General features: G+C 47.2%; 3 protein-coding genes across 9 annotated transcripts in view; 1 reads left to right on the top strand and 2 right to left on the bottom strand.

Annotated features, from left to right (window-relative positions):
• The window catches only part of LOC119843804, a 16,066-nt gene extending 14,735 nt beyond the window's left edge, over positions 1-1,331 (top strand). For all 3 annotated transcript variants that reach the window (XM_038373689.2, XM_038373688.2, XM_043497989.1), the window contains exons 6-7: positions 233-334; positions 1,094-1,331. In XM_038373689.2, the coding sequence (XP_038229617.1) occupies positions 233-334; positions 1,094-1,262 (271 nt within the window). In that variant the 3' untranslated portion in view covers positions 1,263-1,331. The remainder of the gene's footprint in view (positions 1-232; positions 335-1,093) is intronic.
• LOC119843806 (hydroxysteroid 11-beta-dehydrogenase 1-like protein B) overlaps positions 1-2,930 on the bottom strand; it is an 11,765-nt gene extending 8,835 nt beyond the window's left edge. Inside the window, exon 1 of the mRNA XM_043497988.1 lies at positions 2,871-2,930. Within this exon, the coding sequence (XP_043353923.1) occupies positions 2,871-2,915 (45 nt within the window). The 5' untranslated portion in view covers positions 2,916-2,930. The remainder of the gene's footprint in view (positions 1-2,870) is intronic.
• SIRT4 (sirtuin 4) lies at positions 2,886-14,697 on the bottom strand. 5 transcript variants are annotated; one of them, XM_038373685.2, is made up of 5 exons: positions 14,525-14,696; positions 9,634-10,139; positions 5,426-5,720; positions 3,850-4,047; positions 2,886-3,015 (listed from the first exon to the last, which is right to left on the bottom strand). In XM_038373685.2, exons 2-4 carry the CDS (start codon positions 10,137-10,139, stop codon positions 3,895-3,897), a joined length of 954 nt encoding a protein of 317 aa, XP_038229613.1. In that variant the 5' UTR covers positions 14,525-14,696; the 3' UTR covers positions 2,886-3,015; positions 3,850-3,894. The 5 variants fall into 5 exon arrangements, with proteins under 5 accessions (XP_038229613.1, XP_043353922.1, XP_038229612.1 ...); XM_043497987.1 differs by having other exon boundaries at positions 2,891-3,018; positions 9,634-10,330; positions 14,525-14,697; XM_038373684.2 differs by having other exon boundaries at positions 2,891-3,018.

Here is a 14,697-nt window from a genome sequence, read left to right as displayed (position 1 = left end):
GTGTGGGCTGAAAACTCATTTGATGCCCTTCAGCCCCTGTAATGCTGCTCCTCCTGCAGCCTGGTCAGTGTGACACAGGGATCTCTTCCCTCTTGTCTGTTCCTATAGGACTACTACATCTCCCCCCTCAGGTTCCCCTTGTCCCCAGAGAACCAGGGTGAACAACAGGGCACTGCTCAGTTTAGCTGCAGTGAGTGTTAGCTCTCTTCCCGAATGCCTTGTCTTCCAACAGCATGATCGATCTGCATCCTATAGTGCTGAACCCTGGTGGCTTTCATGCCTCCCTCCAGGCTGCTAACCACATCAATAAGCTGAGGTACACCGGTTTCTCAAGGTAGGTCTCATTAGCTACCCACTATCTCAGGGCCAGATTCTGATCTCCTTGTTCTTTCTGAGTAGAACTGTAGTGCACAAACAGTCCCATTGAAGAAATGGCAGAAGGCACTGCTTCATGTGAGAAAGGGATGAGAATATGGCCCTTGGGGAGGGGCCTTTTGGTTCACTGTGGGATCTCCTTTTGGGGGGAGGAAAGGGGAATTTGATTACACATGAAGGGCTCTGATCCTGTTCTCACTGAAGTCAATGATGGCGAAGCTTCCTCTTCAGCAGTGCTGGATCAGGTTCAGCAGAAAGAAGGAATCCCATCGTCTCAGCCTTATACTGGTCAAGAACCTCCATAGGGAGGAAAAGGTTAAAGTCCATTGCATAAGAGTGCTAACAAATGAAGCAATGCAGTTTTGAGGATTGACTGCAATGATCAGATCCTTGATTGGGAGTGGGAGAAGAGGAAGTGTAGTGATAGTGAAGAAGCTGTAGTGCATTTGTATACCATAATACACTGTGCAGGTAGGTTCTGACCACTGAAAATTCATTCCATACCATGCTGTTCCTGTGTATTTATATGTACCTCATGTAAACTATTAGAGGAATGTGGCTTAGCCTAATTTATCAGTAATGCCTGAGGGGAGCTGTGACTCTTTTCACCGGTGCTCAGCTGCTTGTACTGAACAAGTAGGGATAGGTGAAAGAGGTTAGCTACCCATCACATTACTTCTCCCTGGCTATCCTCACTGGAAATGTTTTCTTGTTCTAGGCCTCCTGGGAACAGTCCCAAGCCTTCTCCCCAAAAGGCAGGCCCTTCTGACATGAAGTCCACACATTCTGTTTTTGACACTCCCATGCTATCCAAGTTTCAAGGTGACTCAGAAGATGACATGGATAATGAGAAACCTGGCCCCAGTTCCCCTCCAAAGGGAGCATAATTGTCTCTTCCTGTATGGAAAATTGTTACGTGAATAAAAGTTCCATGCAAGCTCCTTGATTGTGGGTGAGAACTCCGCTGTGTAGGAGCCTTGATGATAGTACAAAGAGAATAGCTGATTGATTGCTTGGGAAGCTTTCGCAGGTGGGTCAATTCTAATAGGCCAGAGCTGGCATGATACTTGTGAGCATCAGCAAACAGACCTATGTTTCACTGCAAAGGTGTCCCCGTTTACGTAGAGCTGGTGGTCTGTGGCAGGGGGACATTAAGCTACCTCACTTCAGATGGCATGTGTAGCAGGGTCTCCCCTAGCTTATTAATTAATGCTGTCCTGGTCTGGATTTGAACAAGTGCATGAGCAGGGAAAAGCTCTGTGTTCCATAAGCAGCCCTCCCTACTTTGCTACTTGGAGAGGCAGTGTCCTTTCAGCAAGTGACCACAGCAGTCCTGGCCCTGTGCATTTATTATTATTCTCTTTGGAAGGTTACTGTAGGAAATTGCCCTTGAAGATGGCACTGGAGCATTTTAATCTGCATCCTAATCGAATCTTAAGGCCTCACCACAACACTGAAACCCCCTTATAGCGAGCAGGTCAGCTCAAAGACCCATTGTTTACCCAGCGCACACTTCTGCCTCTCAATCCGTATACAGCGAAATACATCTTAAGGGACCAACAGAAATTGGTAGCTTAACAGAGGTGGATTTTCTTTTAGTGGTGGGGCAAAATGAGGGATGGGGATACTTTGGGGTGGCCTGTTGAGGCAGACAGTTCCCTCATCAGGGTGGTCTCTTGTGCAGGTATCGTCATATTACTCTTTTGCTTCATCTAGTGCTAATAATTTCAGCTTGAATTTCTGAAATGGAAAAATGAATCTGACCCAGGCATGAACTTGACTGATTCACAGGAGAGGAAAAAATTCCAAAGTGGCACCATAAATCTTGTAAGCAATTTTTAAATTTAATTACACATGGAAAACCCTACTCCCAGCTACGCATTCCAGAGAAGGTCATAGCTTAGTTAGGAGCAGCTCTGGTCAGGCTGACTCAGTGAAACTCCAGCAATATCCCAGTCATTGGTTGTTTTTTTTAAGGTTCAAATAGGAGCCAGGGGTAGCTGCCAAACTGTACAGCACCTCCCTCTGGCCCCTTAATGCTCAGCCTTCTCCCTGCTCAAAAAGGAGGACTTGTTCAGCTGATAACCCACCCCGCAAAGAAGTCTCTCTCTGGAAAGCAGCTGCATTTAGCAGGTGCCCTTGTTCAACTTCTCTGCTGAAAACTTTTTTTCCCAGTACAGGTTCCTCCCAGCTCTGGGAGAGCAGAATTCTGGCTTCACGGGGCCTATCTTCTGCCGTCCCCTCTCACCTGCTTCTGACATTAGATCCCCCAGCTGCTAAAACCCTCTTCAGCTCCGTGCTCCCCACCATTCCAATTTGTCTAATCCCTCCTCCAAGCTCCCCTTCCCCAACCCTCCTCCTGGTGCCAATTGTAAGAAAAGTGTCTTGATTTGGAGATACAAAAGTCTGATCACCCTGTCCTAGCACCTTGCAGTGAAGGCAATGCAGAGGCACAGTAGACTCTAGGGACAGGTAGGGCAGAGAGAATCTCATACCAGGCGCTTTTCCACCCCTCCTGCTTCCAGGTAAATGGAGACCATGGCTCAGTGCAGGAAGCTGATCTGATTGGAACGGATGATGGATTGCTGTCCTCTGCTGGTCTCATCAAAAGATGCACCTTTAGATCTCTCTTCTGTTTGCCTGCTGGGTTAAAATAGCCCCTCTTAAGAGATTATAATGGGTGAATAAGCAACTAACAATATGAGGAAAAGAAACTGCTTTATGTTGCTTATTATTTGTATTGCTATAGCACCCAGATGGAACTTGATACTTTAAAAATCAGTGCCCAATTAGCTGTGCGCAATCCTACGAGGCAAAGTTTTTGTATTACCACATCCTGTAAACTTTGCACTAAAAATCACAGTGCACAATGGGCCTTGGTAAGTCACTTTTTTTTTAATGTCCTGACACAAAGTTTCAACAATGTGCTGATAAGCCACTCTATGACCCTGCAGCTACTCCCTAGGGGCTTGAGCTGTAGTCACGAAAGCTTATGCTCAAATAAATTTGTTAGTCTCTAAGGTGCCACAAGTACTCCTTTTCTTTTTGCCTTATTAAAGTTAACTATCTGATTGGAACCCAAAGAAACCAGAAAACTGATGAGATGAGTCAAGTCTGAAAATTCCTCCCACCCCATTCTCTGGAAGGATTAGCATCCTGGGAGCCATTCTCAAATCCAAAGAAGTCAATGGGAATTAAGGGTGCTCAGCACCTTTATTTAAGTTAATTAATTTGTAGGCAGTCAGCCCATTAGGACTGCATCAGTCAGAGCTGAAACTACATGATCAAGTGTTGGCACCTGTTACTGGGATGGCTTTTTGGTTGGCTGATCTTAGTCCCTATCCTGCCAGAAGTGCTCAGCATTTGATGGGTGTCCAAGGACCTCCTGCTGCTCAGTGGGTGTGACTGACAATTCCACGTCATCTTGTCACAGGTAAAGCTGGGGAGTTTACTCACCATGATCAGGGTACTTACCTTGGGTGGGTGCAGGTGCTTGGCTCACTAACACTAGAAACGGGGTCACCGCAGGACAATCAAAGGCAGCAACTCCCCACACCGGGAATTCAGTTTCATGGATGCAAAGTGATCTGACCTTGTGGGTCCAATATTAATGATCACAATTGGCAGCTTCTTCTCATGGGCAGCAAGTGCAAACCTGTAACCAGAGTACACCTGCAGAGACACAAAGAAACAAAGTGATGTGGAGCCTGGACAAGGGAAGAGCTATAGAAAGTACCAGTCCACATAGGCCATTGCCCAATGGTGGGACATGATTGTTCCCTCTGGTGTATTTGTAGATACAGACTACACAGAAAAATGCTATATAAACTACTCTTCATTCAAGCACTAGATTCTTTCTTCAAACCTGCACAGGATGGGAGCAGCTGCTATTTAACTCCTAACAGAGGAAACATATTCAATACTGTGGAAAATATTCCCCCTTCAGTGGGTTTTTATGAGTTAGCTAGTTATCATAGAGTCTTGCTTATATGCTTCCACCTTCATGGCCTATCTCCTCTGCCCATTAGGGGATAAACATGAGACCTTGATCGCTTCCAGGTACAGGATTATGACTTCACTTCAAGCTCAAGCAGCAGTTGGGCCCCAAGTATCCTGAAGAGGTAAGGACTGGAACTCAACAGCCTTGGCCTTACCCATTCACGTCAGCCCTTGAGATGTGTGTGAGCATTTTACAGTACAGCTTTATTCTGTAAAGTAGCTTTCATGCAAACTGTGTCCCAGACACTTTCCCAGGTTAAGTGGTGGGCTCAGAGCCAGGATAAATAAAACACAGGCAAGAAATAGCTCAGGGAGAAAAAAAGTTGGCAAAGCAAAGAAGTGAAGCTGCCCAGCAGGACTGTTCCAGAAAGCAGGTGAAGGCTCTCTGCTCCCTCATCTTCTTCAACTTTTTTCAGCAGTCTAATGAGGAATTCACTTGCAACTCTGTTCTCTCCAGGCAGAGAACGCTCTGTGCCAGTCTGCTTCCTGCAGGTCTCCAGCCTGGATAATGTATAAACCTCCCCACACTAGAGACAAAGTTATTTCAGGTTACCATTCCCATAACATTAGGGTGTGAGAGGAATATGTTAGAAAATTCAAAGGAAAACCTGAAGTGGGGGTGAAGAGGGATTTTACAGCACTGATATTTCACACTGGGCTTAATAGGGTGCTAAAGACAAAAGGGTTGGGCAAGAAAAAGTGGGACCGTGATCTTTGCAGGGCTAATCTGCATCTAAAGTCAGGTAGATAACAGGGCTACCTGGGCAGATGTGGAGATTAAGAAAGCATAGCTGGGATAGCATAGCCAGATCAAAGCAGTATCTGGGAAATGGCTAAGTCCAGCTGGCACTGGAGTAAAAAGCACATTATAGGTACCCCACAGGGATGGCTGTAAAGCCAGATTATAAAGACAGTAGAACAAAATACTAGGAAATTCTGGAGACTGGATTGAGATAAGAGGGATGGTGGTCTCAGATTATGGGATCAGGGACCACTGCAGAGACAGTAGCCCAGAAAAACAGGAATACAGACAGGAGAGATGAGCAGTTACCTGCAAGGAGGATCCTGCCACCAACATGGAATCTGATTCAGCCAGGCGCTTGTGCACAAAGTCCACTTTCTCCCGGCTAACTGTGTCCCCAAAGAATGTCACATCTGGCTTCAGGATCCCACCACATCTGCTGCAGGCTGGGACGCGGAAGTTATGCACCTGCTCTTCCGTGAGGAAGACATCCCCATCCGGGGCCATGCCATGTGCTTCAGCTGTCCAGGTGGGATTCAGCCCTTCAAAGTGCTTCTGAAGCTCAGAGCGGGGAGTTTGCTCTCCACAGCCAAGGCAGAGAACCCTGAAACACAGTTCATGGTCTTTCAAAGGGCCACATCTCCACTGGGCTGCAGCAATTCACTGATCCAAAGATTTTAAGGCCAGAGGGACCATTTGTGATAATCTAATCTGACCCCCTGCATAGTACAGGCCAGAGAATGTTACCAATCATTCCTGCGTGAAGTCTGGAAGGCCCAATATGGCCCTCACAACTATGTGTTTAACTATGACCCTGAAGGAAACTGCCCTATGGGAGCAGATGGGTTCTAAAGAATATGTGATCTAAAGCAGTGGTTTTCAATCTGTGGTCTGTGGACACCTTGGGTCCACATACTATATCTAAGTGCAAAGGGGTCTGCATCTCCATTCAAAATTTGTAGGGGTCCACAAATGAAAAAAGGTTGAAAACCACTGCTCTAGAAAGTCAGAATTACTCAAGAAGAGATCTAAGGTATGTCTTCACTACCAACGTTAATGTGGCTGTATAGTCGCGGCACCAGTGCTATAAAAAAACCACTCCCACGAGGGGAGTAGCTACCAGCGCTGGTGCACTGTCTACACTGGTGCTTTACAGTGCTGAAACTTGGTATCTGCTGGGAGAGCAATACAGCGGTGCACAGACAATCCAGGAAGTTTTTGGAAAGTGTAGGGGACAATTTCCTGGTGCAAGTGCTTGAGGAACCAACTAGGGGCAGAGCTCTTCTTGACCTGCTGCTCACAAACCGGGAAGAATTAGTAGGGGAAGCAAAAGTGGATGGGAACTGGGAGGCAGTGACCATGAGATGGTCGATTTCAGGATCCTGACACAGGGAAGAAAGGAGAGCAGCAGAATATGGATCCTGGACTTCAGAAAAGCAGACTTTGACTCCCTCAGGGAACTGATGGGCAGGATCCCCTGGGAGAATAACATGAGGGGGAAAGGAGTCCAGGAGAGTTGGCTGTATTTTAAAGAATCCTTATTGAGATTACAGGGACAAACAATCCCGATGTGTAGAAAGAATATTAAATATGGCAGGCGACCAGCTTGGCTTAACAGTGAAATCCTTACTGAACTTAAACACAAAAAAGAAGCTTACAAGAAGTGGAAGATTGGACAAATGACCAGGGAAGAATATAAAAATATTGCTCGGGCATGCAGGAGTGAAATCAGGAAGGCCAAATCACACCTGGAGTTGCAGCTAGCAAGAGATGTTAAAAGTAACAAGAAGGGTTTCTTCAGGTATTTTAGCAACAAGAAGAAAGTCAAGAAAAGTGTGGGCCCCTTACTGAATGAGGGAGGCAACCTAGTGACAGAGGATGTGGAAAAAGCTAATGTACTCAATGTTTTTTTTGCCTCTGTCTTCACCAACAAGGTCAGCTCCCAGACTGCTGCACTGGGCAGCACAGAATGGAGAGGAGGTGACCAGCCCTCTGTGGAGAAAGAAGTGGTTCAGGACTATTTAGAAAAGCTGGACGAGCACAAGTCCATGGGGCCCGATGCGCTGCATCCGAGAGTGCTAAAGGAGTTGGCAGATGTGATTGCAGAGCCATTGGCCATTATCTTTGAAAACTCCTGGCGATCAGGGGAAGTCCTAGACGACTGGAAAACGGTTAATGTAGTGCCCATCTTTAAAAAAGGGAAGAAGGAGGATCCTGGGAACTACAGGCCAGTCAGCCTCACCTCAGTCCCTGGAAAAATCATGGAGCAGATCCTCAAGGAATCAATTCTGAAGCACTTAGAGGAGAGGAAAGTGATCAGGAACAGTCAGCATGGATTCACCAAGGGCAAGTCATACCTGACTAATCTAATTGCCTTCTATGATGAGATAACTGGCTCTGTGGATGAGGGGAAAGCAGTGTTCCTTGACTTTAGCAAAGCTTTTGACACTCTCCCACAGTATTCTTGCCAGCAAGTTAAAGAAGTATGGGCTGGATGAATTCACTATAAGGTGGATAGAAAGTTGGCTAGATTGTCAGGCTCAGCAGGTAGTGATAAATGGCTCTTTGTCTAGTTGGCAGCCAGTATCAAGTGGAGTACCCCAAGGGTCGGTCCTCAGGCCGGTTTTGTTCAATATCTTCATAAATGATCTGGATGATGGTGTGGATTGCACCCTCAGCAAGTTTGCAGATGACACTAAACTGGGAGGAGAGGTAGATACATTGGAGGGTAGGGATTGGATACAGAGGGCCCTAAACAAATTAGAGGATTGGGCCAAAAGAAATCTGATGAGGTACAGCAAGGACAAGTGCAGAGTCCTGCACTTAGGATGGAAGAATCCCATGCATCGCTACAGACTAGGGGCCGAATGGCTCGGCAGCAGTTCTGCAGAAAAGGACCTAGGGGTTACAGTGGACGAGAAGCTGGATATGAGTCAACAGTGTGCCCTTGTTGCCAAGAAGGCCAATGGCATTTTGGGATGTATAAGTAGGGGCATTGCCAGCAGATTGAGGGATGTGATCATTCCCCTCTATTCGACATTGGTGAGGCCTCATCTGGAGTACTGTGACAAGTTTTGGGCCCCACACTAGAAGAAGGATGTGGAAAAATTGGAAATAGTCCAGTGGAGGGCAACAAAAATGATTAGGGGGCTGGAGCACATGACTTATGAGGAGAGGCTGAGGGAACTGCGATTGTTTAGTCTGCAGAAGAGAAGAACGAGGGGGGATTTGATAGCTGCTTTCAACTACCTGAAAGGGGGTTCCAAAGAGGATGGATCTAGACTGTTCTCAGTGGTAGCAGATGACAGAACAAGAAGTAATTGTCTCAAGTTGCAGTAGGGGAGGTTTAGGTTGGATATTAGGAAAAACTTTTTCACTAGGAGGGTGGTGAAACACTGGAATGCATTACCTAGGGAGGTGGTGGAATCTCCTTCCTTAGAAATTTTTAAGGTCAGGCTTGACAAAACCCTGGCTGGGATGATTTAGTTGGGGATTGGTCCTGCTTTGAGCAGGGGGTTGGACTAGATGACCTCCTGAGGTCCCTTCCAATCCTGATATTCTATGATTTTATGATTCTATGATCACTTGAGCGGGGGGGATTTCACACCCCTGAGCAAGAAAGTTTCAGTGCTGTAAAGTGGCAGTGTAGGCAAGGCCTAAGTCCTCTACCTACTTCCCACCTCCATCCTCACCAGCGGGGTGGGGGGGATTCGTGGTTTTAGCATAGCTCTGAAATATCACCACAGTTTCAACTTCCAACAGCGTCAACTCAGCCCAGCATCCTTCCAAGGCAGATAAACTAGCTGCCAGGCTGTTTACTGTGTGTGCAGATCTTTCCCACAGGGCCTTTAAACATTGTGGTCCCATCTGTGCTGTGTAGACATTAAAGTACCTTGGGATCTTTTGGTAAGTGTCCTTGGCTAAAATTCCCCCTCCATTTCTGTGGTGCAGAGTGCTGCTCTCCCTCCCAAGAAGTGGCTGCACTGCAGTGGTGCTATTTACGTATAGTATGCAATGTCTGTGGTATGTACTATCCTTGCTGCACTTCTTGTCTCCAGACAGGTCCACCTTCTGTGCTTCCAGCACAACACACTGATTTCAGCCCCATTTACATTTCCCTGTACACTCATGGTTTCTGTTCCCCTTCTTGCCCGCACTGAGAGGACTCTAGATATGACAGAAAAGGAGAAGATCCTAATGATAACAGATTAAAGGGGAAACGAGTCAAACCGTACTGCACAAAAGGTGTGTGAAACGTGGGAGCACCCGGGCAAAAGATGTTCTGCCCCTTAAACAGCATCTGTGGTTAGCCACCCTTCCGCCATAGCATAGCAATTCTGTGCTACCTTTCCCGCAGTCAAGCAGCACCTTTATGTTGTCCCACCTGTGTAGTAACATGACATCCTTACATAATTCCTTGTGGCCCCCCATAACACCACACCCATTCGTAAGCTACCCTCTCACCCATAAGATGGTACCTGTGCATTAACCATCTTTTCCCTAACCCTGTAGAGTACCTGTGTGTGCAGCCATGCAATTCCATCACCCGCTGACTCCCGGCCTTGGTATGCAGGGCATCCACATTCTGGGTCACCAGCCAGTGCAGCTTTCCTAGCTTCTCCCAGTTTCTTAAGGCCAGGTGCGCTGCGTTAGGCTGGTGAGAGGAGAACTGAGGCCAGCCCACAAAGTTCCTTGCCCAGTACCTCTGGCGGGCACTGGCACTGCGAACAAACTCAGCATGCTGGATGGGCCGTCTGTCCGTCCTGGCATAAAGCCCCACCCCTTCTGAGCGGTAGTCAGGGATCCCTGATTCAGTGGAGATTCCAGCACCGGTCATTACCAACAGCCTCTGGGAATGAGAAAAGAAGCGCTGCAGTGCCTCCACTTCCACAGCATCTGGAGGAGGGCTGGCTGGCACAAAAGCCAGGTTTGGAGAGGTGTTGGCCACAGAGTGAGATCTGTAATGGTGGAGCCTGAGGGCTCTGCAACCTTCCGGCACCTTCAGAGCACAGTATATACTCATCTAGGATCCAAGAAGGCAAATATATGGCAGTTAAACCTTAGAACACAGAGGTCTTCCTTAATGACAAGGTTATTTTTTCTTAGGCTACTCTGAGGAATTCATGATGCTGATAATGATACTTTGTTCTTCTCTTCTGCCTTCTAGTCAACAATCCCAAATCATTTTGGACACGTTAATTCATTAAACAGCACCTGCGAGGAAGGCATTATTAGCCTCCTTTTCCAGCTAGAGAAACTGAGGCATAGAGAGGTGAAGTAACTTTCCCACGGTCATGCAGGGAGTCTGTGGTAGAGCTGGGACTCAAGACCAGAACTCCTGACTCCCAGCCCTTTGCCCTACTCAGGTCTCACCCTTCCTCCTTGGTTGACAGGCAGCTCCCCCCTGCAAGTGGGCAAACTTGGAAGAGATGGGGCCAGTTCTTCACATTTTATGACTTTTTTAAAGGGACACCAAGCCAGGGGAAAGTCAGAATCTACCTAAGACATGGCTTTATACGGGGTTGCAGGTGGACAGCATCCCTTTCAGGCACATGTGATAGGCACCAAGAGTGGCAGTGGAGAGATAGGGTAAGAGAACCCCAAGGATGCCAAGCTCATCTCCACCGGCCTTGCCTGGTTTGGGAGCCCGGCTTCTCCTCAGGTGGGACGTTTGTTCCGCTGCTCTCAGCACAGAATTGTCTCCAAATTGGGGTGGAGAGCAGCGCGCACAGAAGCAGCATCGCACGGAGCAAAGCCCTCACCACAGCAGCAACTCCTATCTTCAGAGCCACTCCCCACAGATGACGCCCCTCCTCACCACTGCCTCTGATGAGGGGAAGGCAGAGATGACTCGCCCTGTTGTCTCCCCCCTCTTCAGGACAGAGGCCCTGCTGGTAGAGGAGAGTATAGAGCCTCTGGCTGTTACAGAGCCTGGGCAAAACAGGCCTTGAATTAGTGGGTGAGTTTGCAACCTAGGCTGCCTCCCAAGCCAGTCACCATGTTGGGCACCATCCCCCTCAGTATGAACAAGAGAGGGAGGCAGGAATGGGGCCTATCTCTGCTGCTTCTCCAGCAGCAGGAGGGCCTGGGTTCAGTGTGTCTCTGAGCTGCTGCTCCCTTACAGGGTTCTAGAGGGGGCTAGGAACAGAGGGGCCCAGTGTAGGAGGAGCAGCTGGGAGATGGAGGCCAACAAGGGGCAGCAGAGTGGCCCACAAACAGTAGGGGACAGCATGAAATGACTGAGGGAGGGGAGAATGGATTTTGGAGAGCTAGCCATGTAAATTGGCTGGGGGAGGGGAACTGATCTGGGGACAGGAGAGGCATTGATTGCTTTGGCAATAGGGTTGGGAAAGAGTCAAAGAGCGCAGAGGAGGAAAGGCACAAGGAGAGACATTTGTCCACCCTATTTTCAGGAGATTTTTGTCCGCTCTGTGTACAAAGAGCATTTACAAAATTTCCCTGTGTACAAAGAGCATTTAAAAAAACAAAATAAAACAATGGAGGGGATGAACTGCCTGGAGATTTCTGGAGACAAGAAGAGCGAAAACAGGGAGAGAATTTGTAATTCACACTAAACATCAAATATATTAGTTTGGGCCAGCATGGGAGCCTAAAATGAAGAGCCTGATTTGCAAAGGTAGGTGCTGAGTGCCAGTGCCAGTCAATGGATGTTGCAGCTGTCCAACATCACTAAAAATTTGACCACTTTCTTAGGTACCTAACTATGGATTTAGGTACCTAATTTTAGGCACCCACATCTGAAGAGTTTGGCCTGGATTTTTCAAGGTATTAGGCCTTGCCCTGCTCAGCATTGCAAGGCCTAAGGCTCAGACCCTCAAAGGTTTTGGGCGCCTAACGCCCATTGAGTTCACATCTACCCAACTGGGTCCCGCAAGCAAGATAGGTGAGGAAATAACTAATTTGTGACTCCTGAAGGGGCCTAGGTGTGAATTAGGTGCTAAGCTGCTGGTCAGGGTCAGGACTGAGGCAGCTATGCCCAGGCCCAGCCACCAAAATTTAGGTGCATCAGAGACTTTAACTGCAGAAACTTAGGCACCTAGAGACATTAGGGCACCCACAGGCTTTTAGGCAGCAGCTGAGCAGGGATTTTGTGACTGCTAGTGGCACCTAAATATTGGATGTAGGTGCCTGAATGGGCAATTAGGCACCTAATGTCTATGCTATAGCGTTACTGTGGCCCTGCTGCTGTGATGATGTAACGTAGACACTACTTACAATGACAGCAGGAGTTTTAACAATGATGTAGGTAATCCATCTCTCTGAGAGGAAGTAACTCGGTCTACCTAGCCGTGTCCGCACTGGGTATTAGGTCAACCTAACTACAATGCTCAGGGCCCAAAAATTTTCACTGCCTTGAGCAACACAGCTAGGTCGGCCTAAGTTTTAGGTGTGGACCAGGCCTCAGTTTGACTTGTAAATCCCTCCCCTAAATGCGTTTACAAATCTGGGACCGACAGCTGAAATTTTTAAAGGGACTTAGGCACATGGGCCCATAGCCCCAAAGGTATTTAGGGATTTCAATGGGAGTTAGATGCTTGAATACCTCAGAGGACATTTTCAAAGATTCAGCCCAGGTACCACCTAACCCATCTAGGTGCATAAGTTCCCACCAGCTGACATTTTCAAAGCAGCCTAAGGGCTGCTACTACTTCGCAGCTAAAGAGCTGCTCTGAGCCCTAGCACAAGCTGAAGCCCCAGAGGCTCTGCCGCAGAACTGGGATTTTTAAATTAATTGGAAGAATGTCTATCTTGCCAACAGGGCCTGATCCTATAGGTGTGCTCTGAGCATGCCTAAGTCCTGTCAGATCCTGCAACAGGCGGGCCGGATGGTGGCTACCACTAGGTGAAGGGATGGCCAGTAAAGCACCTGCATAAAAGAGAGCAGGAGACCCAGGGCAATGTAGGGTGAGGCGAGGTAAGAGAGGGATGGAGTATGAATGGGGGTGGAAAGCAGGGGGTTAGTTGCTAGGGCACAGGCTCCCTAAGCAAATGACCTGGTTTAGATGCCTAACTCCAGGAGAAGGTTCGTGGCTGAGGATCCCAAGTGGACAGAAGAGCCTATCTCTGGCCCATCAGCCGATTGGACTGTGTCAGACTCTTAGATGCTTCAGCCCCGCTCCTCTGCCCTCCCCTCCCCCTGGCATTTTACTCCTGGATAGCTTAGGTGATTCCTGCTCAGTTCTGAAAATTTTACTTCCTGGCCAGCTTCTGAAAATCCCTTTGGTAGGTGCTTAACTATCTCCATGCTCTAGTCTAGGGAACGCAGGCAGCATAAAGCTGCCAACTCAGGGCTGAAGATTCCACTAGACAGTGGGCCACCTAGGGGGTTACTCATTGCTCTGCTCAGCTGAGCCATATGAACATCCCTTTAGAAATCTGGTCCTAACTAGAGAAGCCACTTTTGAAAATGGACTTAGCTGTCTAAGGGCCTGTCTACACTTAAAACGCTGTTTTAATGATGACGCTCTAAACTGATGGGAGAGAGTTCTTCCTTCAGCATAGTTAATCCACCTCCCCCTAGAAGCAGTAGAAGCTCTCCTGCCAACAGAATACTGTCTACACTAGGGGTTAGGTTGGTATAAGTGGATTTTCACACCCCTGAATTAAGTAGTTATACTAATATAGATCTGTAGTGAAGACCTCACTTAAGTCACTTAGGCCCAGATCCTCAAAGATTTTAGGTGCCTAAAATCAATAGAGCTGAAGAGAAGCCAGCGACACAATCTTTAATAAGGGACTGACATGATGAGAGCAGTGGGAGAGAACACTTGTTTGTGCAGCAGCATTTGGGTCAGACTGGAGGGGAGCAAGATGAGAGGCAGAGTCTGCAGTGGTATAGGTGGGAGGCGACAGTAAGTGGCAAAAACCAAGAGGAAGGGATGTATTGGAGAAATGTGGTGAAAGATGAAAGAGAAAGGTTTTGTGGCAAGCATTACTGATGGCTGAGGGGAGGCTAAATGTAAAGAAAGAAATATTTAATGAAGAAAAGAAATACACTTGAAAAACAGGACTTTTTATGTTTAAAATATGATTCTTAACCTTAATGCTTTCTAGTCCACAAAATAATTAAAAATCATTTTCCATTTCACTCTCCTGCCAAGTCCCACATCTACAGTTCCTTGTTTCCCCTGTTACAGTTGCAAAAAATACTAATATTTCACACACAGGCTAAAAACCACTACGGAGACAGATCAGATCAGCATTACAGCAGGAAAGGGGCAGCATCTGAAGATAACCCCTGACTCTAAAGATCTCTACAGCACCCAGCTTAGCCATACCTACATTTCTATTAAACATGCATATTAACAAGAGAAAAATAAAACAGAAAAAATAAAGCCCTTGTTGTTAAACCAGCAAGAAAAATTCTATAAGCATTTGCAAGTTCACCTCTCATGTTATGGCAGTGCCTGACCTTCAGAGAAGACAAAAGGCTGCAGAAACAGAGAACTCTGGGAAATGTAGTTCACAAAACAAAACTAAAAAGGAAAACTACAAATCCCACAATTCAAAGAACACATATGTTGAAAAACTGAGCGAAGAAAAAAGAGCAAGATTTCAAA

This window comes from Dermochelys coriacea, chromosome 15 (genome assembly GCF_009764565.3).
Source record: "Dermochelys coriacea isolate rDerCor1 chromosome 15, rDerCor1.pri.v4, whole genome shotgun sequence".
Taxonomy (NCBI): domain Eukaryota; kingdom Metazoa; phylum Chordata; order Testudines; family Dermochelyidae; genus Dermochelys; species Dermochelys coriacea.
This window is presented reverse-complemented; position numbering and strand designations above follow the sequence as displayed.